Here is a 23,597-nt window from a genome sequence, read left to right on the forward strand (position 1 = left end):
AATATCTCGCTCAGCTATTTGGTCCAATGCTGATGCTACTCCAGTATAGAATGCATTTTTTAAAAAGCTTTCAGGAGGATATCGACTTTAACTTCACTTAATCGACATAGTTCTAAATCAGCAGCCATCGGGAGTTACTTTGATCATATTCATTCACTCTCAGACTCAGGGGTTTCAACTGAGGTAGAGATGTCATACCTTCAATCCTTTGAGGAACTGTTTGGTAATAGCCACAGCATCTTTAGGGCTGAAGAGGTCACTTCCTCTGACCCGTTTACCACCGTATTCAACAACTGCAGACACAAGCTATGAGAGAGAGAGAGAGAGAGAGAGAGAGAGAGAGAGAGAGAGAGAGAGAGAGAGAGAGAGAGAACATCCTCTTATTGCTTGGGGATCAGGAAACTCATTTCACAAGAAAATAACTTTATTAAGGAAATGAAGACCTGTTTGGTGGGATTAACGTGTAAATGTGGTTACCTTTCGATATTTCTCAGAAACACCCTTATTCCTGAGGTCCATCATTAGCCCTGGCAGGCTGTTGCTGCTGTGCCGCTCATAGTGAAGCGCGTAGAGCATCACCAGGCGGGCAGCATCGCATTCTGTCACTTTGGGGTTCTGCAGGAGCCTCTTCACATTCTGAAGAGAGACAGAGAGAACTGACATTTAACCCCCCTTCACTTGAGTGATGGTGTATAATATCTCAGATCTCATAATTACTGAATAGCAGTGATACATCTGAGTTCATGACTAAGATGACTACTATGGCAATGTACAGTTAATAGGTTCAGCAACTGTTTCAACTACAGAATATTAGATGCCTTTTGTCTAAGATAAGAATTAAACAAGGAAATAAATTCCCACTGTAATTGTTTAGGACAAACATGAATTAACTATGGATAGTTCTTTTTTTTTTTTTTTTCCTTTGATGAGATGGTCCAAGGTCTTATGCAGGAAAGGAACAACATACACTCTTTCTACCACTTCAATCATTACAGTACACAACAGAACTGACCAGCTGACTTGCAAAATGCTACTGCTTTCTCTTAGTGACTGACCAGTGGAAAAAAAAGAGACAAACTGGTAGAATTTTACAATGGAGAACTGGGCTTAATTGCTAAGAAGCAGCAGATGTATCAATCTGTACCAACACTGTTTACAGGGATATGAGTATGTAAAAAGCATGTAATCTTTAAATTGAATACTTATGATCTTAATAGGCAGGTACTGACAGCAGGGAAAGCTGGACAAAATCATGTTTATTTTGTCAACCCTCACAGTAAGGGATAAATGTAGATTTATATTTATTATGTAGAACAAATTAATTCAAGCCAAAAAATACTTTTTGAGCCCTATCTAAGTGTAAGACACTATGCCACTGGAGGGAATAGCAGAGATAAATTAGAAACAGTTTCTGTTCTCAGTGAGTTCACAGGTAATGGGGTTTAGGGGGATAAAAAAGTATAGCCCATTCTGCTACAAAGCATGTGTCTTTAATGTACGTTAGCTCAGTGAGATTGATAAATATGGAAATATGTATCAGTTTAACACAGAAGGCATATTGGTTTATACATAATTTTTCCAGTATGTTAATATTTAGAAGAGACTGGGGACAAGCTTCTTCTTTAAAGAGGAAGATGTCAAGGAAAAAATCATAAAAATCTCACAGAAGTGTTTTCTGTAAGAAGTAGCTGGTTTTGTAGCTTTAAGAACTGCTGTGCTTTTCACTATGCTAACCTATTGGGGAAAGGGCAAGTGCAGATAAAAAGGATGCAAAGATAATCCTCTGTGTTAAAAAGCAAAACAAAACAACAACCCAAAACTAACTGACATCCCCCTATTGTATTTTTAATTTTGATGAAAACAGTCTCTATGAGAAGCAAATGTTTTTGAAACCTTATATTTTGAAGAATAAAACATGAGGCCCCAAAGGATGGACTGATTATATTTCTAGGTGTAAATGTCAGTGGAGATTTAACAGTGCTAGTGTTTACATTAGAATTGTTATTATTTTTATTGGGCTCTGCTTACAAAGTTACATACTTTTTTTTTTTTTAGTTATATAGACTTTAAGTGATCTGCCTATAACCCTGTTTTTCTACAACCCTTGTTTATTTTTAGTGCATAATTTTGCAGAATGTGAGGCTTTACAGGAGCACATATGTGGCATTATAACAGAAACATATGTGTGCAACAAAACAAAACAAAAACCCCAAACTGAAAATCAGTGCAATGGAAGGAAGAGGACACAAAGTGAGGTACATCTGGTTGCTGGAGAATCAAGAAAGACTTCATGAAGGAGATGACATTTGCAAAATGCCCTAAAGAATGTTAGAATTAGTCTGAGAGACTGAAAGAGAAGATGCTATTAATAGGAATATGGAAATCAGAGAAAGAAATGGGTTGGACTGAAAGACCGTCAAGCGCCTTGGAGGGCCCTGGACTCTGAGGATGTAACAACTAACATCGATGTGGTGATTTACAACTTATAAGATGCTTTCACATACATTACCTTCTTAGTCCTTCACCACAATCAGGTCTAATGTCTCAGGACTCTCCCAGGAACCTCCCAGGAACTCTCTAGTATAAAAAGTTCTCCAAGTAAGATTCCTATTGTTGCTTTTCTGGGTCAACATTTCACTACCATGATTCTTTTTTTTTTTTTTTTTTAAATATATTTTATTGATTTTTTACAGAGAGGAAGGGAGAGAGACAGAGAGTTAGAAATATCGATGAGAGAGAAACATCGATCAGCTGCCTCCTGCACATCTCCCACTGGGGATATGCCCGCAACCCAGGTACATGCCCCTGACCGGAATCGAACCCGGGACCCCTCAGTCCACAGGCCGACGCTCTATCCACCAAGCCAAACCGGTTTCGGCTACCATGATTCTTAAGGGATCAAAAAGAAAGATATTTCTCTTTCATTGATTTAAACCTTGCAGCATAAGAATTTCCTTACTTTTTTCATTTTGTGGTACCTTTTCCACAGAGCAGTCACTGAATACAGCCTATTTAGAATATCTGTTCAAATGTTCCCCTGGTTTTTACTATAACATGAAGAAATTTCAGGGTATAAATGATCATCAACTAAAAGCATACAATTTCATATGTATTTCAGTACCTTGGCATAAATTTCAAACACCTATCTAGGATTTCTGTTGTCACTTTTCTTAGAGGCACAATGTTTCGTTTTCTGCTCTTGCAGTCACTCTTTTTACCTGATAGCTACTCCATTTCTAGCTGACCTGTCTCTGTACTTTTAAACCAATCTGAGATATTCAAGTAACCATATGCCCACATAAGTGCGATGGCGACAGTAAAAGACTATTTGTAGCCATTAGCTTTTACCCTTCCTACCTTCTAATTACGTTCACTTGAATCTTGACTTGGCTCTCTCTGTTTCCTACTACAGAATCCACTTCTATTCCTTGAGATTTGATCCTGATATCTAGAGTCCCTGGCTTGACTCTTAGCTCTCCTTCAAGGACTTGGTCCGGAGCTGAACCAGGATTACTTTGAGTAGACTATTTTGGAGCCCTTAGGACCCAACCGTGGTCAGGGCAGTGTTCTAGCTAGACTTACCTATTTCATCAAGAAAAGAAACCTAGCCCTAACCGGTTTGGCTCAGTGGATAGAGCGTCGGCCTGCGGACTGAGAGGTCCCAGGTTTGATTCCGGTCAAGGGCATGTAACTGGGTTGCGGGCACATCCCCAGTAGATGTGCAGGAGGCAGCTGATCGATGTTTCTCTCTCATCAATGTTTCTAACTCTCTATCCCTCGCCCTTCCTCTCTGTAAAAAATCAATAAAATATATTTAAAAAAAAACAAAACACAATTCTGATATTTAGAGCTTCTTCCATTGTTTTGGGATGACTACTTTTCTATCAAAACTTTGATGAGGCAGCACAATGAGAAAATAATAACATACCTATATTTTAAACCACTATACACATTACAGATGAAGTCAGCCAATAAAGACTGTCCCATTATTTGCTTTAATTTAAACTAAAGAACAGGAGCTCTACCTTGTTGTATACTATCACTATCACATTAATGTAGTAAATAAATAGTATTATTCATTGAGCAGATGGGAACAGCAAAATGGAATTGGCAGAAACCTTCAACATGCGGATATGATAAAAAATGAGTCTAATCTAATAGTTTGAGAAAACAGTATTTGGGGATATAAAGAGCTCTATCCAGGAAAAATAATAGGCAGTAGGTAGGACCCAATTCCACTGACTGGCAAATAGTCTAGTTAACATAAAATCCAGTTTTGCTGCAGATCTTCTGGTCCACACTCTTTCTGAAACACTAAACATTGGTTTAGAAAAGGATCATTTTTACTTCTAACTGAGCAAAGTAAATTTGTCAGCTCTATGTGTCCCAAACAATTTTCTCATGATTTTAATGAAAAGCAAAGCAAAACAAAACAAAACAACAAAAAAACCCTCTGAAACCAGGGAGAGATCCAAGGTTATGACTGAAGTAAAAAAATATGTCCTGGGTGCCATAAAGAACATAGAATGTACCACCAAATAATAACACTGATGATGGTGATCGCTAATACTTGTTGAATGTTATAACTACCAGGCACCATATGAAGTGCTTCACATGTACTAGCATATTGCACCCTCACAAAAATCTATGAAATACTGTTATTTTTCTTCATTTTACAGATAAAAAGAATAAGACTATTTTTAAACTCAAGCCATCAAAGGCCCAAACTCTTAACCACTACTCCACATTGCTTCAAATAGAGCTCTTTTCATTTTTCTAACAAATATTTATTGAGTCTCTACTATGTGCTATTAATAGTATGATTACCAGGAAAGAAAGACATAAAATAGACTAGTTCCTCCTTCCAAATAAAAAGTTGTGATATGACAATATGGAGGGGGGGGGAGGTTTGTTTACTTTCTGAAGATGTTTCTCTTCATGGTATGAAAAAAATCTTCCTTCTAATCAAACGAGTCTTTTCTGAGGCTATGGATATGTATGCTTCGGTGGTAGTATATAATAGTTTGGTTCTAGTGAAATTTTTTCTAAACAAAAATGTTGTTAGACTATAGAATAACTGGTTAGAAATGGCTTATAGGTTAATGTTTGGCAATATATGAGCTTTTTCTCTCTCTCACCATGTTACAATTACTATTCAATAAAGCAAACCCCATCTGTACTAAAAAAAAACAACCCTCAATTCATTGCTTCATGACGTATTATAATCTAGGGTCAAGCCAAGGAATGCTATAACCCATCTAGGGGTCAGGCCCCTGGCATCTACTCATTATCAAACAGAAGTTCCCTTTATAGACTATTTAAGTCATGTTGCCAAAGAAATCCATTATGATGGCGGGAGTACAAATCAACTGCTCACTGTAAAACCCTAATACCATGGGCAAGAAAACCTTCAAAAGATACCTTTAAAAAATGTAAAGTGGATCACAAATGCAATTCATATTTTAAAAGTACTATCTTTCTTTTAAAGTGAACCCCTCCCCCCAAAAAATATTTCAGGCAAGGAATTACAGTAATTTTGTTCCAACTGCTTACCATTTGGTAGAGAGATACAAATAAAGATATTAAATTTGGCTAGTGATTATGTTTGGTTCTATTGTTTTAAAGGAAAAATAAAATGATAAACATAAGGAAATTTAAATTTAATTATAGGGCAAAATTTGTTTTTATTTAGGAAGAGAAGAAAACTCATTTTATTGAGAAAAACAAAAAGTTTTCATAGAAATATTTCTATTAGGCCCATGAAACAATAGACTTTAGTAGTGTTGTTTAAAACTGTCTTTAGTCATATTGTTTAAAGTAAGTTGGTCAAGTTAAATAGATTGTGATACAACTTTACAAAGAAATGGTAAAAAGAATGAGTCTTTAGATATTTATCTGAAGCCATCCCTGAGAGACATAGTTAAGTGAGCAAGTAAATGCAGAATTATGTACAATATGGTATCATTTGAATTTAAAAAGAGTGGGAGATATACACATCCAAACAGGCTTGCACAAATACAGAATAACTGAAACTAGCAACAAACTCAGCTTTTACTATATATCTCTTAAATATATCTTATTTAAGAATCAGAATTTAAGACAGTTAAAAAATAATAAAGTCCGCCTACATTTTTTGTGAAGATTTAAGAACATAGGGATAAAATTCAAGGCCAGAGTGGCTGCGTTGGTTGAGTGTCATCCATGAACTGAAAGGTCAGGGGTCTAATCTCCGGTCACGGCACATGCCTGGGTTTCTGGTTCGATCCCCAGAAGGGGGCCTGCAGGAGGCAGCCAATCAATGTTTCTTTTTCCCTCCCTCCCCCATCCTCTGTCTATAAAATCAATAAAACATATTTTTAAAAAGTGATGATAGAGGTACTTTTCAGAAATATAAAGCAAATAGCATCTTCATGATTTTCAAAATGTTGATGTTTTCAGGGGAAATTCTGATAAACATTTTAAAAAAGTAAAGACCAACAACTACCTATCCCAGGAAAGACCTTGGTATGACTAGAGCAACCACAGGTGGGTGCATGTCTTTCTTCTGCTTGTACAGATATTTTTAAAAGTATGCTTAGAGGGCCCTGACCAGTTTGGCTCAGTGGATAGAGTGTTGGCCTGGGGACTGAAGGGTCCCAGGTTCGATTCCGATCAAGGGCACATCCCCAGTGGGGGGTGTGCAGGAGGCAGCTGACCGATGTTTCTCTCTCATCGATGTTTCTAACTCTCTATCCCTCTCCCTTCCTCTCTGTAAAAAATCAATAAAAATATTTTTTTTAAAAAAGAATGCTTAGAGGAAGGGAACCAACACTTACAAAGCACCTATCACCTATTATATGTGAATAATCTGACATATTTCATTGAATCCTCATAACAATCTAAAGGTTTGAAATCATTATCCCTGAGGCTTGGGCAAAGTAAATAATTTCCCCAAAGAAACGGTGGTATGTAGAGACAGGCTATCAGCCAGGACAGTCTGGCTCCAAAGCCTGTGTTGTTTCCATTAGACCACACGGGCTTTATTTTATAAAGTAAAATTGTAGCAGGAAAAGAAAGAGACTAAGTTTTAGAATATTGGGTCCTTATCAATATGGAAATGTGCTTCTTATTCTAAGTAGCTTAGAAATGGCTATCTCCCAAAGAACTTATTCCCAAGCTACCTTATTGTCAGTGACATCACACTGTGCCATTTCTCAGGAACCCTGGATTATCTCTGATTTGTTCTTATTATCCTTATATCCAATCTGTCACTAAATTGTTGTTTTCTCCCTTTGAAATGCCTCTTAGCTTTCCTCTTACTGTACATTTTTTACTACTATTGCTATGAGTCCACTAGCCTCACTGACTTCAGGTTTTTTTTTACCTCCAAAGTATCCTAACTAGATTACATTTCCTAAAGCACTGCTTTTATCATATCAACTTTCTACATAAGACCCTATACTGGATCTCTTTGCCTATCTCAGCAAGTATAAATTCCTCTTATAAGCTTCTGCATAAACTGCTTCGTGTTTACCAAATCAATTTCATCTCCTATTCTCTTCCTCACCCATTTTCAACAGGTGAAACTGTTTATTCTTTTCTGCATACTTCTGCATCTTTGCTTTTGCTGCTATTCCTGACTGAAATCCTCCTCCAGATTCTATTCATTCTTTATAGACTATCTTAATGGCACCTTCTCTCAGAAACTTTTCCTAATAACCGCAAATCTTATCGTCAGTATCACAATTTTGATTTAAATATTATGTTGCAACACTAATTGTTGCACTAGCTACACTGAATTATTCTCTCCCCCCTACATATGTATATATATATTTTTTACATCTCCATGCCTGCATTCTCTGCTGAGAATTTCCCCCCTTTTCTCCGGTTGGTACACTCCTCCTCCTTATTTATTTGTCCAGACCCACATCTAATGTCATCTTCTCTAAGAAGCTCTAAGAAGCCTCAACTTTAGGGAAAACTGTTGTCCTTTCTGTGTTTCCATATTCCGTTGGAAATACCTCTAGAATAGCACTTATTGCACAGTATTATAAATCCTGGCTTAAATTTTTCTCTTCCCTATTATCATGTGAACTCTTTGAGGAAAAAAAATGTTACTATATTGCATTTTGTACCTGTAGATCCTCATAGCACCATGCACGTGTAGCGGACATTCATGTATTTGTGGAATGAAAAACAGATGTTCAGTAATGAAAAACTGAGATAATGTATTTTAATTTATTATATCTTTTAAAATCTTCCTAACGACACCGTGTGATAAATATCATTATACCTATTTTTCAAATGAGGAAACTAGTTCAGAGATTAAACCAAAAGCTCCAGGTCACGAAGCCGGTAAGTGGCAAACCAAAAACTAAATTCCAGACCTTCTGACTTTAGTCTAGTATTCTTTCTAGTAGATCAGGTTACCCTCCTAAATATTCAATTAATTGCCTGAACCCTTTGATTGCACATTATTCTTTTGTGGCTCTTATCATGTATCTATCTTAATATTAAACTGTGTACTTGTCTCAGCTCCTCGCTAGACTGTAAATTCCATGTTGGTGAAGAAGGATTACTTGCCTTAGTATCTCTTGCTCTGCCTGGCACAGTGCCTTACACATAGTAGGTGCTCATCAAATGGGACTGAATAGATACCTGGAGAGCACTAGAATGGTCATTTTGACAGGCCAGTTCTTGTTCAACCTCCGAAACCTCCAGCAGATTCCGCTCACCGACCAACCGAGACAGCTCTCCAACAACTGTCACGTGCTTTGATACAGTCCCAGACATCTTCTTGAACTGTGGGTAATTCTCAACAAAGGCCTGCCACGGGAAAAACATCAATTGGGGATTCTGTTATTTCTTGACCAAAGATAGGCATGTATGAAGGAAAAAAAAAAATCAGGGATTGTTCTGCCAAGAAAAGGGCATCTATAGCTTTCAATCACATGGCATCTGGCATTTTGTTATGCCTAGGAAGAGAAGAACTGGTATATGTAAGCAGACTGAGTCTTTTAAAAGTCCAAAGGTGACTGAAGAATGGAAAGAAGTTTATGGCTTATTACGAAGTTTTCACTATATTGTTTTCTAAAGAGAAATATTACAGAAAATACCTCAAAACAAACTACATGAATTAAGGTAGAAATAGAATAGCTCCCAAACTTGCATGTTAGTCATCCATGTTCAATTTACCTTCATGTCTGCTATTGATTCTAGTTTTTGCTGTTCTTTTGGTTTCTTCTTCTGAAAGTCTTCCATGAGATTCTTTATATTGCTACCAATCTCAGCGAAGTTCAGGTACATGTTCTGTGAAAAAGGAAGTTGGAAACACAGTTCTATCAACTAGTCTGACGTTCAGACAGTTTAAAAGAAGAAGTGAAAAAGAATTCTGAGCACAGATAGAATTAAAGGGTAAGAAACTTCCATTATAACTAGCAAGTCTGGACATTGGTCAGGACACTGGTGATGAATACCAGTAGTATTCTCACAAAGGACTACGGGAGGGAGGGAAGTAAGTAAATTGGGTTCTGATTTTAAAGGTGGAAAACCAAGTATGTGATTTCTATGAAAAAAATATTGTTAAAGGGGGGTCAGAATCCAAGTCTTCTGCCTTCCCTTAAGATGCAGTTTATCCACATCAGATGCCTCCATCATCCTTCCACATGAATTCTCACAAGTCAATACTGACCTTCTTACATAAAAACAACTAAACTCAATGAAAAACCACTTACGTTAGCATAGAATTCATCGTTTTCAGCAGATAGGACCACCTCTCTTAAGTCTTTACTGATCCCTGGCACTCTGGAAAGATCAATCCGATTGTTGTTTATGCCCAGAAGTTCATGGACCATGGCTTGGTATGTCCACTAAATAAAGAATCGTGACAAAAAATTTGGTAATTGACAACACATGGAAATAGCAAATGTTTAGGAAAACAAAAACGAATAACTTATTCTTAGTAATTACTCTTCTTTACATGGAGATTCTCTAGTTCAAGTTTTATTGGTATTTTGTGCTATACTAAATATTAAGATTGTCATTTTAATTGGTTAAACATCCAAATGTCAAAATACTTTTAGACTTCACACTTTGAAAGAAGGGCGGCAAGATTAATATTCCTGATAAAAAGGAAAATTAGATCTATCATTAGCTCCAATTTTGGCCTGTGAATTAAGGGTATATTTTTGGCTTCACGGATAGGGCTATATTGGTACTGCAGTTACAAGCTGTACCATTTCCTGTACGCTTCTGTGGTTTTCTGCAGCATGAGAAGTGTATTCTTGCAGGTCTGAGTGGTGCTATATTTATCCTGGGAACACTAATATTATCAGAAAAAACCCTTGTGAGTTGATGAAAATACACATATTCAGAAGCTTTATATTTTTACTTAAAATGAATTGTGAAGAGGGTTGGTTTCCAGTCTTACAAATGTGAACTTATTTGGTAAAACTGGAAAAGAGAACCCCCAAATATTTCCTTCTGGCCATTTATAGAGAATGGGTTACTTTTAATCATAGGCCCATTGGACAAAACTAAATATTTTCCAGCAAATTACCCTCTAAATCTAGAATCTAATACTAGAAATATTTACATATGTATATCCCATCTTTTAAAAATCTAGATTTATTAAGAAATGACTTGAGGTTATAAAAGATGTTTTATTTCCTAAAATATCTGCCAGATGAATCCTCAAAACAGCCAGTTTCATTAGGGCATTTAAAATAAGCACAACCAAATGTTTTATGCTTCCATAGACAGCATCCTGTGCATGCTCTGCCATCAGCACTTACTCTATAATTAAATTATCTCTTTTCTTCTCTCTCCATTGGACCACAAGGTCTGTGAGAGAAAGATTTTTTAACCTTTTATCGCCAGGACTTAATACAGTACCTGCCACATAACAGGTCCTTAGTGAAATCTGTTGAATGAATGGTTGCTTTTCTTTTGCAAATAGAATTATAGGCAATCATTTCTCTTTCTAAATTTTTTATATTATCAAAATTTATTTACTGAACAAATATTACTTTGAATTTTAGGAATATAAGCCTATTGCATCATAGAGCAGTTGCATTCCACAGCCGCAGATCTCCCCAGCATTAACATTATTACCTATAAGCTGGGAAGGAACTGAAATATAGACTGTGCCTTTCCCTACACATTCAAAGTCACTATTAAAAAAGCATCTACTGTGTGCGAGGCTCTGTGCTTGTGCTTGCATTAGAGCAAACACTGGCCAGACAGTCTGCCTGACGGATATGTAACTCGGAGAGTGTGGAAACGAAGGTGCAGCATGGTGAGTGCAGCGCGAGACACACGAGACACACAAAGTTGCCAGAAATTTTAGGGGAAAAAGGACATGTCTGACTAAAAGAAAGAAGGCTTCAAGATGTTTCGAGTGATTTTTAAAGAGAAGAGCTTTGATAGGTGAAGTTGGGAAGACAAAGTATTCCAAACATTCCAGAGCTAAGATGGGTCACAACATGAATAAAATGCTGGCAGGAAACCATGTGTGGCATCTCTGCACAGTCGTGAGCTGTAGGTTTTGTACAAGGTTGGGCCCATATTGTGAAGGCTCTCGGATGTCAAGGTCAGGCGTCTGTATTTAACTCAGTAGGCAAATGGGAACCAATGAAGATTTCTAAGCCAGCCGTAAACAGGACCAGAACTGTGCTTTGGGGAAATTAATTTAACAACATTGTGTCTGTGGAATATATTAGAGTGGGATGAAATGTAAAGTGGGGATTAAGTAGGTGACTATTTCAGTATTCCCATGAATGATTTGGGTCTACATCAAGGTAACAGCAGTAGAATGGAAAAGAGCAGACAAACACTGGAAAAGTAGAGTCTATAGGACCTAGAAGTTGCCCTGATTCGGGGGTGGGGTGGTGGTAGAAAGGGACAGGAAGGATGAGGCAGAAGAAAGAGTCAAGGATTATTGTGGCTAGAAGAATAGTGATATCAAAAAACCAAGAAATATAAGGCAAAAACAAGAGCTGAAAATTAGGAGGCAAATAAATGGGCCATCCTGTTCATTTCCACATCTGCATTTTGATGAACAGCACTTGCAATTATCCTTATGTTATTCTAACAAAGGTTTTTGCACCTGGTTTAGCAATGGGGTGATGGCATCATCGCAGCGATCTAAAATAAGCAGCAATGGAGGAACCTCAGTCCGCCGGAACTCAAATAGTTCATATTCTTTAGTTATGACTTGCTGTGGGTGAGAAAGAGTTTGGTCAACCAATTAGTTGCAGATAGCAATGATATAAATAGTAAATTAATACATAAAAACTACATTTAACAAAAGCTCTTTGCACCTTCATGGCCTTCCGTAAAAAAAACTTGATAAAGTTTAATAACATCCTATTTAAGAGGATAGAATTTGAAACTCTATTTCACAGGTGATTTGATTGGATCAAATTAAGTTAAATAGCTTGGAAATGTTTCTTAGGTTACACCTAAGAATTTTAACTTTAATTTGTTGCTTTTTTTGTTGTCATCATTGTTACTTTTGGTTTTGAATTACAAAGACCTTCTTCTTTGCCAATAAACCTAACACCTCATCTCCTTGGTTGTAGATAAATATTCCTTTAGTTTTTGAAATATGGTGAGGAAATGAATGGTCTTGATGTTTTGGAACCAGGCTAGGGAATGCCATACCTTAACACATTCGGCAAGTCTCTTTGCTGCCTCTGATGAAAGCTGATAACGAATCATAGGGCATTTCTTCAGGGATAAAAGGAGAGCCGTCAGTCCTTGAGTTGTTCTGGACAGCTGGGCTGGGTCCCAATTTCGACCCTTTTTAAATATTCAGAGAAAATACTTAAATTTTTTCTTATTCGCTGAATTAACTCCCACCTGATAAATAAACTAAAAAAAAAAAAAATCCTTTCCTTCCATACCTGGCAGCAACCCAAAATATTGAGGGAAAACAAATGTGGATTCACAGCAATGTAATCACCATAAAATTCCTGCAAATAAAGCACCAAGATCAGCCAGTCATATTCCATAAACTTCAACTATATCATGCAGCAATATTTTCACATGTGATATAGTCAAATTTGAGGAAATGTAAGTGTAAAAGATAGAACAATTGATCAATTAAAAGTTAACAAAAAGTCAATGTGGGGAAATTAATAAAATAATTATAAAACAGCAGCAATAATAAATCTTAAAAAAAAAACCCACAAAAGTTATAGAAGTGTACATATTATATGCCTGGAGACCTCTAGGACTTATCAATTAGTAAAAATAAAATATTGCTATAGGGTATACAATGTTACACTCAAACGAAAAAGAACTTTGCTTTCCAGTGCATTCTCACGAGAGAGAATATGATTCAAAAGAGGTCATTCTTTTTTATTCATTTTTCATCTAGAATATCCAAAACTTGTTTATTTGTGGTCCTGAATACAATATTCTGCAATTAGCTGATAAATGTATTCAAACGTTTGTGATAAATGTATTGGAGAACACTAAACTATTTAAGAAGGGTAACATGATATGTTCTAATGTGATGTATTATATAGCATGTAGAATAAATATTTAGGAGTTTCCAAATTTTAACCTAATGACAAATGTCTGCTTATTATTCCCAAAGCAAGATAACCACAAACAGAACTTCAACAAACCCCATTCACATCCTTTACTTCCTATTCTATCCCAATTAAACTTGGTCCTAAAGATGAACATTCTTTTTAAAAAATATATTTTTATTGATTTCAGAGAGTAAGGGAGAGGGAGAGAGAGAAATATCTGTGATGAGAGAGGAGCATCGACCAACTGCCTCCTGCATGCCCCCTACTGGGGACCAAGCCCACAACCCAGGTATATGCCCTGACCTGGACACGAACCCATGAGCTCTTGGTTTCTGGGTTGATGCTCAACCACTGAGCCAAACCGGTTAGGGCTAGGTGAACATTCTTATAGGGTGGCTCATAAAACTGTCATAGGACATTTTGATTCTGTCCCCAACCCTGTGAAACTCTTCCTACTAATAGTGGGATCCACTAACTCCTTTAATCTGTTCCCATCCAATTTGATATATCTTCCAAACTTTCTAAATATAAGTATAGTCTGGTGCAATGCACATTGATTGTGTCTGATGAGTAGCCTCCATTCTTTTGAGACAGCACTTTCCCTACTTTTAGACTCAAATCTTTAGTAAAAAGGGCCAATATAAGAGACGAGTTAGAGGACCAATATGTTTACCTGAACCTCAGCCACAACTTCCTGTTCATCAGCTTCAGCTAATGACTTCACATCACTCTTGCTGATCACATTACTGAAATCTGAAACAGACATATGAGTTATTATTGACTAGAAGGAGATCATCGTTGCTGCAATTAGACATAAATGAGCCTGACAGTTAAAGCCTAATGAATAAGGGAAGTTTAGTACACATTGTAGTAGATGTCAAAGATGAACACCTTCAAATTGGAATGAGCAGCACAAAGATGTTTAAATCCATAGATTCATAATAGTAATTTTTTTTAAAAAAGGACCACCATTGTAAGCATTGTAGGATGGTAGGGAACCAAGTCTTATGGTGAAAATAGAAGGAAAGGGTAACATGGTAATAAAAAAAAGGGAAAGAAGTAAGCTTTTATCCTTTTATACATAAACTGTATCACCAGATAACCAAATAGTAGATGAGGGGAAATTTCTTTTTATAGAAATATTCCAGCTGAAAAATAAAGAAGGAATGATAATGATATGACAGAATTAAAACAATATTTTTTTTTAATATATTTCATTGATTTTTCACAGAGAGGAAGGGAGAGAGATAGAGAGTTAGAAACATCGATGAGAGAGAAAGATCGATCAGCTGCCTCCTGCACATCTCCCACTGGGGATGTGCCCGCAACCCAGGTACATGCCCTTGACCGGAATCGAACCTGGGACCTTTCAGTCCGCAGGCCAACGCTCTATCCACTGAGCCAAACCGGTTTCGGCTAAAACAATATTTTTATCAGCCCCTAATGAATCAATGGTTGGACCTAGGCATTGAGCATCAACCACTGCTAATATCACAGTAAGAGACGATCAGTGGAAGTACACCACACTACCTATGAAGTATTCTTGTCAAAAAGAAATAAAATCTGAGTCTAATTAAACCTCTACATCCAGGTACCAACTTACAGAAACTGGAGGAGAGAGGAATATTTTAAACTGCAAAGAGCCTGGCCCGCGTGGCTCAGTGGTTGAGCGTCTACCTATGAACCAAGAGGTCATGGTTCCATTCCTGGTCAGGCAGGGCACATGCCTGGATCTCCAGTGGGGGCGTGCAGGAGGCAGCCAATAAATGGTTCTCTCTCATCATTGATGTTTCTATCTCTCTCTCTCCCTCTCCTTTCCTTTCTGAACTCAATAAAACATATTTTTAAAAAAATAAACTGTACGGTGATACAATCAGCAAGATCCAGGCTATAGGAAACTTTAACAGAACAACCTGGTTTCTTCAATAAATAAATTGCACAGGAGAAATAACCAAGAAAAGAGCAAAGAAAATTAAACAGCTTATCAACCAATAGCAATGTGTGGACCTTACTATGATCCTGATTAAAACAAACCATGGGGGGATGGGGAGGGGGCAAGACATGAGAGAATTTGAACACTGAATGAATATTTAAAAAACAAATTATTTTTTATTATTTGGGTATACTAGTAGTGTTTTTAAAAACAAGTCCTTGTCTTCTAGAGATGCATAATGAAATATTATGGATAAAGTCATATTATATATTAGATTTCCTTCAAAATTATATTGGTGGGGGAGTAGGTGGTAGTAAGGCTAAAACAAGATTCGCCATAGCACAATAATTATTGAAAATTAAGTGATGGGTACATTGGAATTTATTATACTAATCTGTCTACTTTTATATATACTTTGAAAGCAGCCTGTTATACAAGATATTTATTCAGTAGACATAAAATTATAGAAAATTAAAATTATAAAAAATAATATGAGAAGGCAAGCTAAGTGCTAAAATGAACTTTGATGAAAGTTTGTAATAAATGAAATTACTATATACAAACATTTTCATTTATTTCAATCTAAATAACTAAATAAAATTGTGAAATTGATTGCTTCACCCAGGAAATTTCAATTGGCTTTAGTGCTAACCACTTTAATATATATGTTATGTAATTTTTTTCTTCTACTTCATACAGATTTACAGTTCAAATCAATCTTTAGAACCAGAAAAGTAAATATTAGATTTATTATTCATTATTAATCTTAATTGCTTCATCAAAGAACTCTCTTTAGAGGAAAAAGGAGCTTTTTACCTCATGAGCTATTCCATTTTTAGCTAAGTGATACAGCAAAAGAGTGATTCTGTTAGATGTTCACTTACCTTTAAATTTGGTAGCACAGGGAATCAATCTGTCTCTATGCCTATCTATCTATCATCTACCTATCACTGAGTACAAAGTATCTACACTTTCCCAAGTATTTAGCTTGTGATAAGGCTAAAAAATACTGGAATGACTACACATTTATCAAATGGCTAAAATAAAAAATAGGGACAACACCAAATGCTTGTGAGAGCACAAAGAAACTGGATCACCTGTACATAGCTGGTGGAAAAGTAAAATGGTATAGTTACTCTAGAAAACATGTGGCAGTTTCTTAAAACATCAAACATGCAGCTACTACATAACTCAGCAATTGCTCTCCTGGTTCATTATTTATTAGAGAGAAATGAAGACTTATGTTCGCACAAACACATGTACACAAATGTTTTTAACAGCTTTCTCTGTAGAACTGGAAACAAGTCAAATGTCCTTTAAAAAGTGAATAGTTGCCGAAACCGGTTTGGCTCAATGGATAGAGCGTCGGCCTGCGGACTGAGAGGTCCCAGGTTCGATTCCGGCCAAGGGCATGTACCTGGGTTGCGGGCACATCCCCAGTAGGAGATGTGCAGGAGGCAGCTGATCGATGTTTCTCTCTCATCGATGTTTCTAACTCTCTATCTCTCTCCCCTTCCTCTCTGTAAAAAAATCAATAAAATATATATATATATATATATATATAAAAAAGAAGTGAATAGTTGCCCTGACCTGTTTGGCTCAGTGGATAGAGCGTCGGCCTGCGGACTGAAGAGTCCCAGGTTCGATTCCGGTCAAGGGCATGTACCTTGGTTGCGGGCACATCCCCAGTGGAGAGTGTGCAGGAGGCAGCTGAATAGATGTTTCTCTCTCATTAATGTTTCTAACTCTCTATACCTCTCCCTTTCTCTCTGTAAAAAAATCAATAAAATATATTTTTTAAAAAAGAAGTGAATAGTTAAACAAACTGTGGTACATCTATACCACAGAATACTACTCAGTAATAAAAACTATTGATAGATGGAACTTGAATTAACCTCTTACGCTGAGTAAAAAAAGAAAAAAACAATCCCTGAAGTTTATATGCTCTATGATTCCACTTAACCTTCTTGAAATGACAAAATTACAGAAATGGAGAACAGATTGTGGTTTCCAGGGGTTAATGAGGGGGTTGAGCAGAAGGGAAGTGGCTAAAAAAGGACAATACAAGGGATCCTTATGGAGATGGAATGCTTTGTAACCTGACTGTATCAATGTCAAAATTCTGGATGTGATACGGTATTATAGCTACCTAAGATACTACATGGGGGGAAAGTGGGCAAAGGATATACAGGATTTCTGTATTAGTCTTATAACTATACTAGAGTTCCAGTGCATGAAATTCATGCACCCGGTGGTGGATGGGTCCCTCAGGCTGGCCTGCGCCCTCTTGCAATCCGGGAGCCCTCAGGAGGCGCTGCTGCGGAGGCGGGAGAGGCTCCTGTCACCGCCACTGCGCTCACCAGCTGTGAGCCTGGCTTCTGGCTCAGCGCTCCCCCTGTGGGAGCACACCAATCACCCGGAGGCAGCTCCTGCATTGTCTGCCCCCTGGTGGTCAGTGCGCATCATAGTGACCAGTTGTTCCACCTTTTGGTCAATTTGCTTAGTAGCCTTTTATTATATAGGCCGTGAATCTACAGTTCTCTCAAAATAAAATGTTGCATTAAAAAAGAAAACCCGTGCCCTATGTGGTTTGGCTCAGTGGATAGAGCATCAGCCTTTGGACTGAAGGTCCCGGGTTCAATTCCAGTCAAGGGCACATTCCTGGGTTGCAAGCTGGGTCCCCAGTAGGGGGTGTGCAGGAGGCAGCTGGTCAATGATTCATTCTCATCATTTATGTTTCTATCTCTCTCTCTCCTCTCCCTTTTTCTCTGAAATGAATATATATTAAAAAAAAAAAAAAAAAAAAAGGAAACCTGTGACTATTAGTCAAAACCAACCAACCAACCAACCAACCATCCAAAACAAAAGTAGGAACACTGAAACTAATAAAATTACGTATTTTTACCTCTTGGGGTTGTTTTAAGGGCCAAATGAAATAATATATAAGAAAGTTCTTTATAAAATACAAACTCTTGCCAAAACCGATTTGGCTCAGTGGATAGAGCATCGGCCTGCGGACTGAAAGGTCCCAGGTTCGATTCCGGTCAAGGGCATGTACCTGGGTTGTGGGCACATCCCCAGTGGGGGATGTGCAGGAGGCGGCTGATCGATGTTTCTTTCTCATCGATGTTTCTGACTCTATCTCTCTCCTTTCCTCTCTTTAAAAAATCAATAAAATATATTTAAAAAAAAAATACAAACTCTTATCACAAATGTTAATTTTTGGTACCATTGTTAAATTGTAGTATATGCTGAAGAAAGTATGTATAACACAGACTATAGTCTAAACCCTAAAACTCCAAAGTCTTCAACTTCTCAAATGCCCTACATACTGAGTGTTAAGTTTTGTCCTTGGTTTTAGAAATGGCACAAATAAACTATAAAGATCAATAACGACATCTAGAGGAGAATCCATGTAACTGCCAAAGCAGAATGTATTACATTAAAAAAAAATCAAATCTGTATAATGGTATAGTAACCACAAAACTAGTTTGTTTCCAGGCCTCTACTTCCCTATCCCTGGCCCCACCCACCACCACCAAAGTTAGGCACATAAGAGATATCTACCTGATGACTTGTACTTAAAGTACTACATAAAGTAGAAACGAGAAGTGAAATGTTTTTATCTGGTATGTAAAGTAAATCTCTGCCTTTCCAACAAACTCAAGTATATTCTCTCTCCAAGTAAACAAATTAGCTTCTATGCCTCAGTTCATAAAAGTGTAAAACAGGAATAAGAATACACTTTGTGAAAATTGGCTACTAGTACTTATGACTTCTTGCCTTACAAAGAATTTTAAAAGGCAAAGTTAAACAAATTTTTTTTTACCCAAGCAATTAATGGTGAATGGAAATCACATTTAGCTTTCTGAAATAGAATGTTGGTTATAAGACTTTTAAATTTTGAAAGAACATTAAAAAAAACAGACTTTTTTAGTGAAAGATTCAATTAACTTATTGATGATACAAAGAGAACAACAGAACATTCTAGCTAGGTTATAGTTGTATGATTGAATAGGTGAAATAACATACTTACAAATAAAATATATACTGTATTTGGGTCTTCGGAGCTCCTGAATCAGATAATCCACATTCTCCTAGAAAATAACAAACAAATAAAATATGAAAATTGCTTCAGTGAAAAGCTAATAAACATCATCCATTGATTTATTTAAGTATTTACTGAGAGTCTACTGTGTGCTGAGGTCTCAAGTAAGTATATATATATGTTGGGAGGGTGAAGGCTGGGGATGAAAAAGAAATATATTAAATATAATGATAATCATATATATGCCCTAACTGGTTTGGCTCAGTGGATAGAGCACCGGCCTGCGGACTGTAGGGTCCCAGGTTTGATCCGGTCAAGGGCATGTACCTTGGTTGCGGGCACATCCCCAGTAGGGAATGTGCAGGAGGCAGCTGATCGATGTTTCTCTCTCATCAATGTTTCTAACTCTCTATCTCTCTTCCCTCCTCTCTGTAAAAAAATCAATAAAATAATTATTTTTTTAAAAAGAATCATATGTAATTCTAACTAGCTGTGTTACATTGGCCAAATTAAGACTAAAAATATATAAAGAACACAAATGTTGAAAAACCACATAAAATTGATAATTCTGCAAATGTGCCTCAAACTGCTTGTCTATAAATTATTATATTCATCTATCAAAATTATTATAGAGTATCAAAACATGTCTAGTCCTTTTAAAACCCATAGTCAAGATAAAATATAGCTAATTATATTTGGCTTTTAACTTATTGGGACCTAAGACTGCACAGTTTCAATGTTTGGGAAGTATTTGCAAATAGTAGGCTAAGACCCTTTTAATAATTACATTATTTTAAAGTAAAATATGAAATTTAGAAGTAAAACAGTTGATTTTTATATGGTCAAAACATTAGAATTCCCGTTATATAAGATTATAATGCAGGTCTTATCTATTTTTGATATTATAACACAGGGTTAAATTTCAGTATAAATTTGGTTCCCAAACTATACATGACATAAAATATCATTTTTGAATGTTAAAAATAAAAGTTTCCTTACAGAATTAAAAGTAATGTAAGCAATGCACATTGCTTGTTAAGTGGAAAAAATATTTTGAAAATTGTCATTTAGATTAAAAATATCTTAAAAAGTAACCTTATAATGGAATCTTAAGGAAAAATTGCTTTTAAGAACATATATTGAGTATGAGAGACTATATACATATATATACATTCATATGCTCTCACATATATGTGTGTGTGTGAGTGTGTGTGTGTGTGTGTGTGTGTGTGTGTGAAAGGGGTTCTCCAATAAAAATGTTAGGAAATGATGCACTAGGTGATCTCTAAGATCCTTCTCACAACCTGAATGTTATGACTAAGATTTAAAATGTGAAACAACTGGAAACTATTATAACACAGTATTCATTCATTCAGGAATGGCTTATTGAGTATACACTATGTGGCAGGCATTGGAGACATAATAGTGTGGCAAAACAGACCCATCTCTATTCTCATGAAGCTTACTGTTGGTAGGTGAGATAGATATTAATCAGACAGAAAATATAATACTTCAACCATGACAAATAATAGGGAGAGGAAGATGGTGCTGTAATGCTTATAAGAAGCGGGGTTGACCTGGTCAGCAAGGCCAGGGAAGTTTTGCTTGCAGTGAAGAAGTTCCCAACAGAGAAGGAGCCTGTGCAAAGGTCCTGTGGCATGATGGAATATAGTGTACTGAAACATTAGTGTGACTAAGAGCAGAAGGGGGAATGGTTTGAAATGAGGCTGTAGAAATGATAGGAACTAGGCCACACAGGATCTTGCAGACCACAATTAGGAGTTTTGTCTTTATTGTAAAAGTAATGAGAAGTCATTCAAGGTTTCCAAGTGGGGAGAACATGATCAGATTTGTATTTTGGAAAATACATAATGTACAAGCATGGTAAAAGAGTATATTGAAGAACAGGAATATAAAGTAAGAGAGTATACAAAATAAGATTGAAACAGTTAAGGGTTTTTAAAGGAGGACTTAAGCAAGATTTAGATGTTGGACAAAGACTGATGGAAGGCTAAAGAATCTCTAAGGAGGGCAAGAGAAGAGAAATGAGAGTAGAGGGATGATACAAAGGCATAGTGGCTATAGTGGAGGAGCAGAGATGGGACACTGGAGTTTGGATACCTAAGGGCAGACCAGACCAGTTAAAGGAGTGCTTTGCGGACTAGGCTTCTAAATATAGATTTAATCATGGAAGTAAAATTGAGCCATTACAGGTTTCTGAGCATAGATGTGAAGAAAATGATAAAAACTCAAAACATTGATATAAGTATATAAGATTAAGTGGCAATGCTATTTAGTGAGAGGAGGTTAATCCAGGAATAAAGTGATGTGGGTCTCTGTGAGGGTAGTAGCTTTGAAAGTAGCTGAGAACCTAAAAGACATTTTGAAGGAAAACACTGGCTGTAAGGAGTAAACTGAGGTCTGGGAAGGAGGAGAGTCAAGATTTTAACTCTGATAAACCAGGATTATTACGATGCCACAAATGATAATACAAATTTATTTTGCCTTCTTAATGCCTTGAGATCATAGCGTTCTGTATTTGCCTGGGCAGATGGCAGTTCAGTATGTAGTACCTTCGTAGGTCGAAGAAAACAAATTGCTTTCAGGTGTTTCATGACCTCCCGATTCGCAGAATCAATGCGTTCAAAAAGGTACACTTCCTTCTGAAGAATCTCTGATTGTGTGTATACCATACTCACTATACCAGTCTGTAAAGAAAAAATAATTACTAATATTATGATGGTCCAGAATAATAAAAACAAGCAACAATACCCTAAAAGGCTTAAACTTTTTTTTTCATTACTATTTAACTGGATACCTTAAGTACTAACATATGTAATAATATTTACTGAGCATCCAAACATGTATGTAATGTACCAGAATGCTCTCTGTAAACGTGGACAATCCATACATGCCCCCCTCCATTTTTCTATCACCTTAAAAGAGGTGTTTAAAAAAAAAATCTGCGATTAACAAATAATAAATAACCTGTCATCTCAGCTTGAGCTCCAACATTTTTACTTTAAAAACACAGTGTTGCCCTAGCTGGTTTGGCTCAGTGGATAGAGCATCCGCCTTCGGACAAAGGGTCCTGGGTTCGATTCCAGTCAAGGGCACATGCCTGGGTTGCGGGCTTGATCTCCAGTAGGGGGCGTGCAGGAGGCAGCCTATCAATGATTCTCTCTCATCATTGATGTTTCTATCTCTCTCTCCCTCTCCCTTCTCCTCTGAAATCATTAAAAATATATTAAAAAATAAAAATAAAAATAAAAACACAGTGTTGAGTAGAAATAACAGGATCACCCCAAAGAGAGAGAGGAAAAAAAAATCTCTGGCAGTGGTTAAAGCCATTTAGTCTGAAAACCGACCGGGCAAGCTGAATACAACCTTTCAATTCCGTACAGAACCGACCCTCCTTTAAAAATCTTTAATTGAATACCAAACCCTCCAGTGGAATGTGACCGGCTATCGGCAGGGAGGGAGGACTCCCGCACGAACCCTGAGCAGAAGCAAACTCACCGTCTCTTTATCCATGAGCAGCACTTTCATGCCCGGCCCGCTGTCCTCTATCATTTTGGAAATGTACTGCTTCACAGCCAGAACCACGTTCATGGTGGCGAACTGACAGGTGAGCCCCACAGCCCTTCCCGCCCCCTTTCCTTCTGGCTACACGAACCCCCGGCTTCTCGGCCAGGCCTCCGCCGCTTCCTCCCCGCCCAGCCTCGGCTTCCGGAAGTCCGGGCAGCCGCGCTGCTGGGACTTGTAGTTCCGCCGCGCGGTCGGGAGCACCGGGCCTGCGCGCCCCGCGGAAAAGCCCGGCGGAGACGCTGGGGCCGCCCGGCCCTGTCGGGGCTGTTGACCCCCCTGCAGCCTGCGGGTGTGGGAGACTTGGACTCGCAGACCACGGGCGTCCGGGCCGCGGCCTGAGCCCTCCTGCTGCCTTGAGGGGGGAGGGTGGCGCCTCGCGGGGTGAGGGCACTTGGCATAGGGCCACCTCCGAGGCAAGAACGGCGCGTGGCGGTGGTCACTCTTCGCCATCCATGAACGCTGCCTTGGATGGCAGTGAAGGGCGAGGGGAAGGGAGATGGCGTTGTGC

General features: G+C 37.5%; 1 protein-coding gene across 2 annotated transcripts in view; it reads right to left on the bottom strand.

The window, feature by feature from the left end:
* VPS45 (vacuolar protein sorting 45 homolog) overlaps nt 1-23,225 on the bottom strand; it is a 45,676-nt gene extending 22,451 nt beyond the window's left edge. For both annotated transcript variants that reach the window (XM_081111858.1, XM_081111859.1), the window contains exons 1-12: nt 23,021-23,225; nt 22,075-22,209; nt 19,490-19,550; nt 14,194-14,273; nt 12,885-12,953; nt 12,643-12,780; nt 12,086-12,196; nt 9,714-9,848; nt 9,175-9,288; nt 8,638-8,805; nt 478-636; nt 199-306 (exon numbers count right to left, since the gene is read on the bottom strand). In XM_081111858.1, coding sequence (XP_080967984.1) covers nt 199-306; nt 478-636; nt 8,638-8,805; nt 9,175-9,288; nt 9,714-9,848; nt 12,086-12,196; nt 12,643-12,780; nt 12,885-12,953; nt 14,194-14,273; nt 19,490-19,550; nt 22,075-22,209; nt 23,021-23,113 — 1,371 coding nt within the window. In that variant the 5' untranslated portion in view covers nt 23,114-23,225. The remainder of the gene's footprint in view (nt 1-198; nt 307-477; nt 637-8,637; nt 8,806-9,174; nt 9,289-9,713; nt 9,849-12,085; nt 12,197-12,642; nt 12,781-12,884; nt 12,954-14,193; nt 14,274-19,489; nt 19,551-22,074; nt 22,210-23,020) is intronic.
* Between the last annotated feature and the right edge of the window lie 372 nt (nt 23,226-23,597).

The sequence above is a fragment of the Myotis nattereri genome (assembly GCF_964212035.1).
Source record: "Myotis nattereri genome assembly, chromosome: 18".
NCBI classification, from domain to species: Eukaryota; Metazoa; Chordata; class Mammalia; order Chiroptera; family Vespertilionidae; genus Myotis; species Myotis nattereri.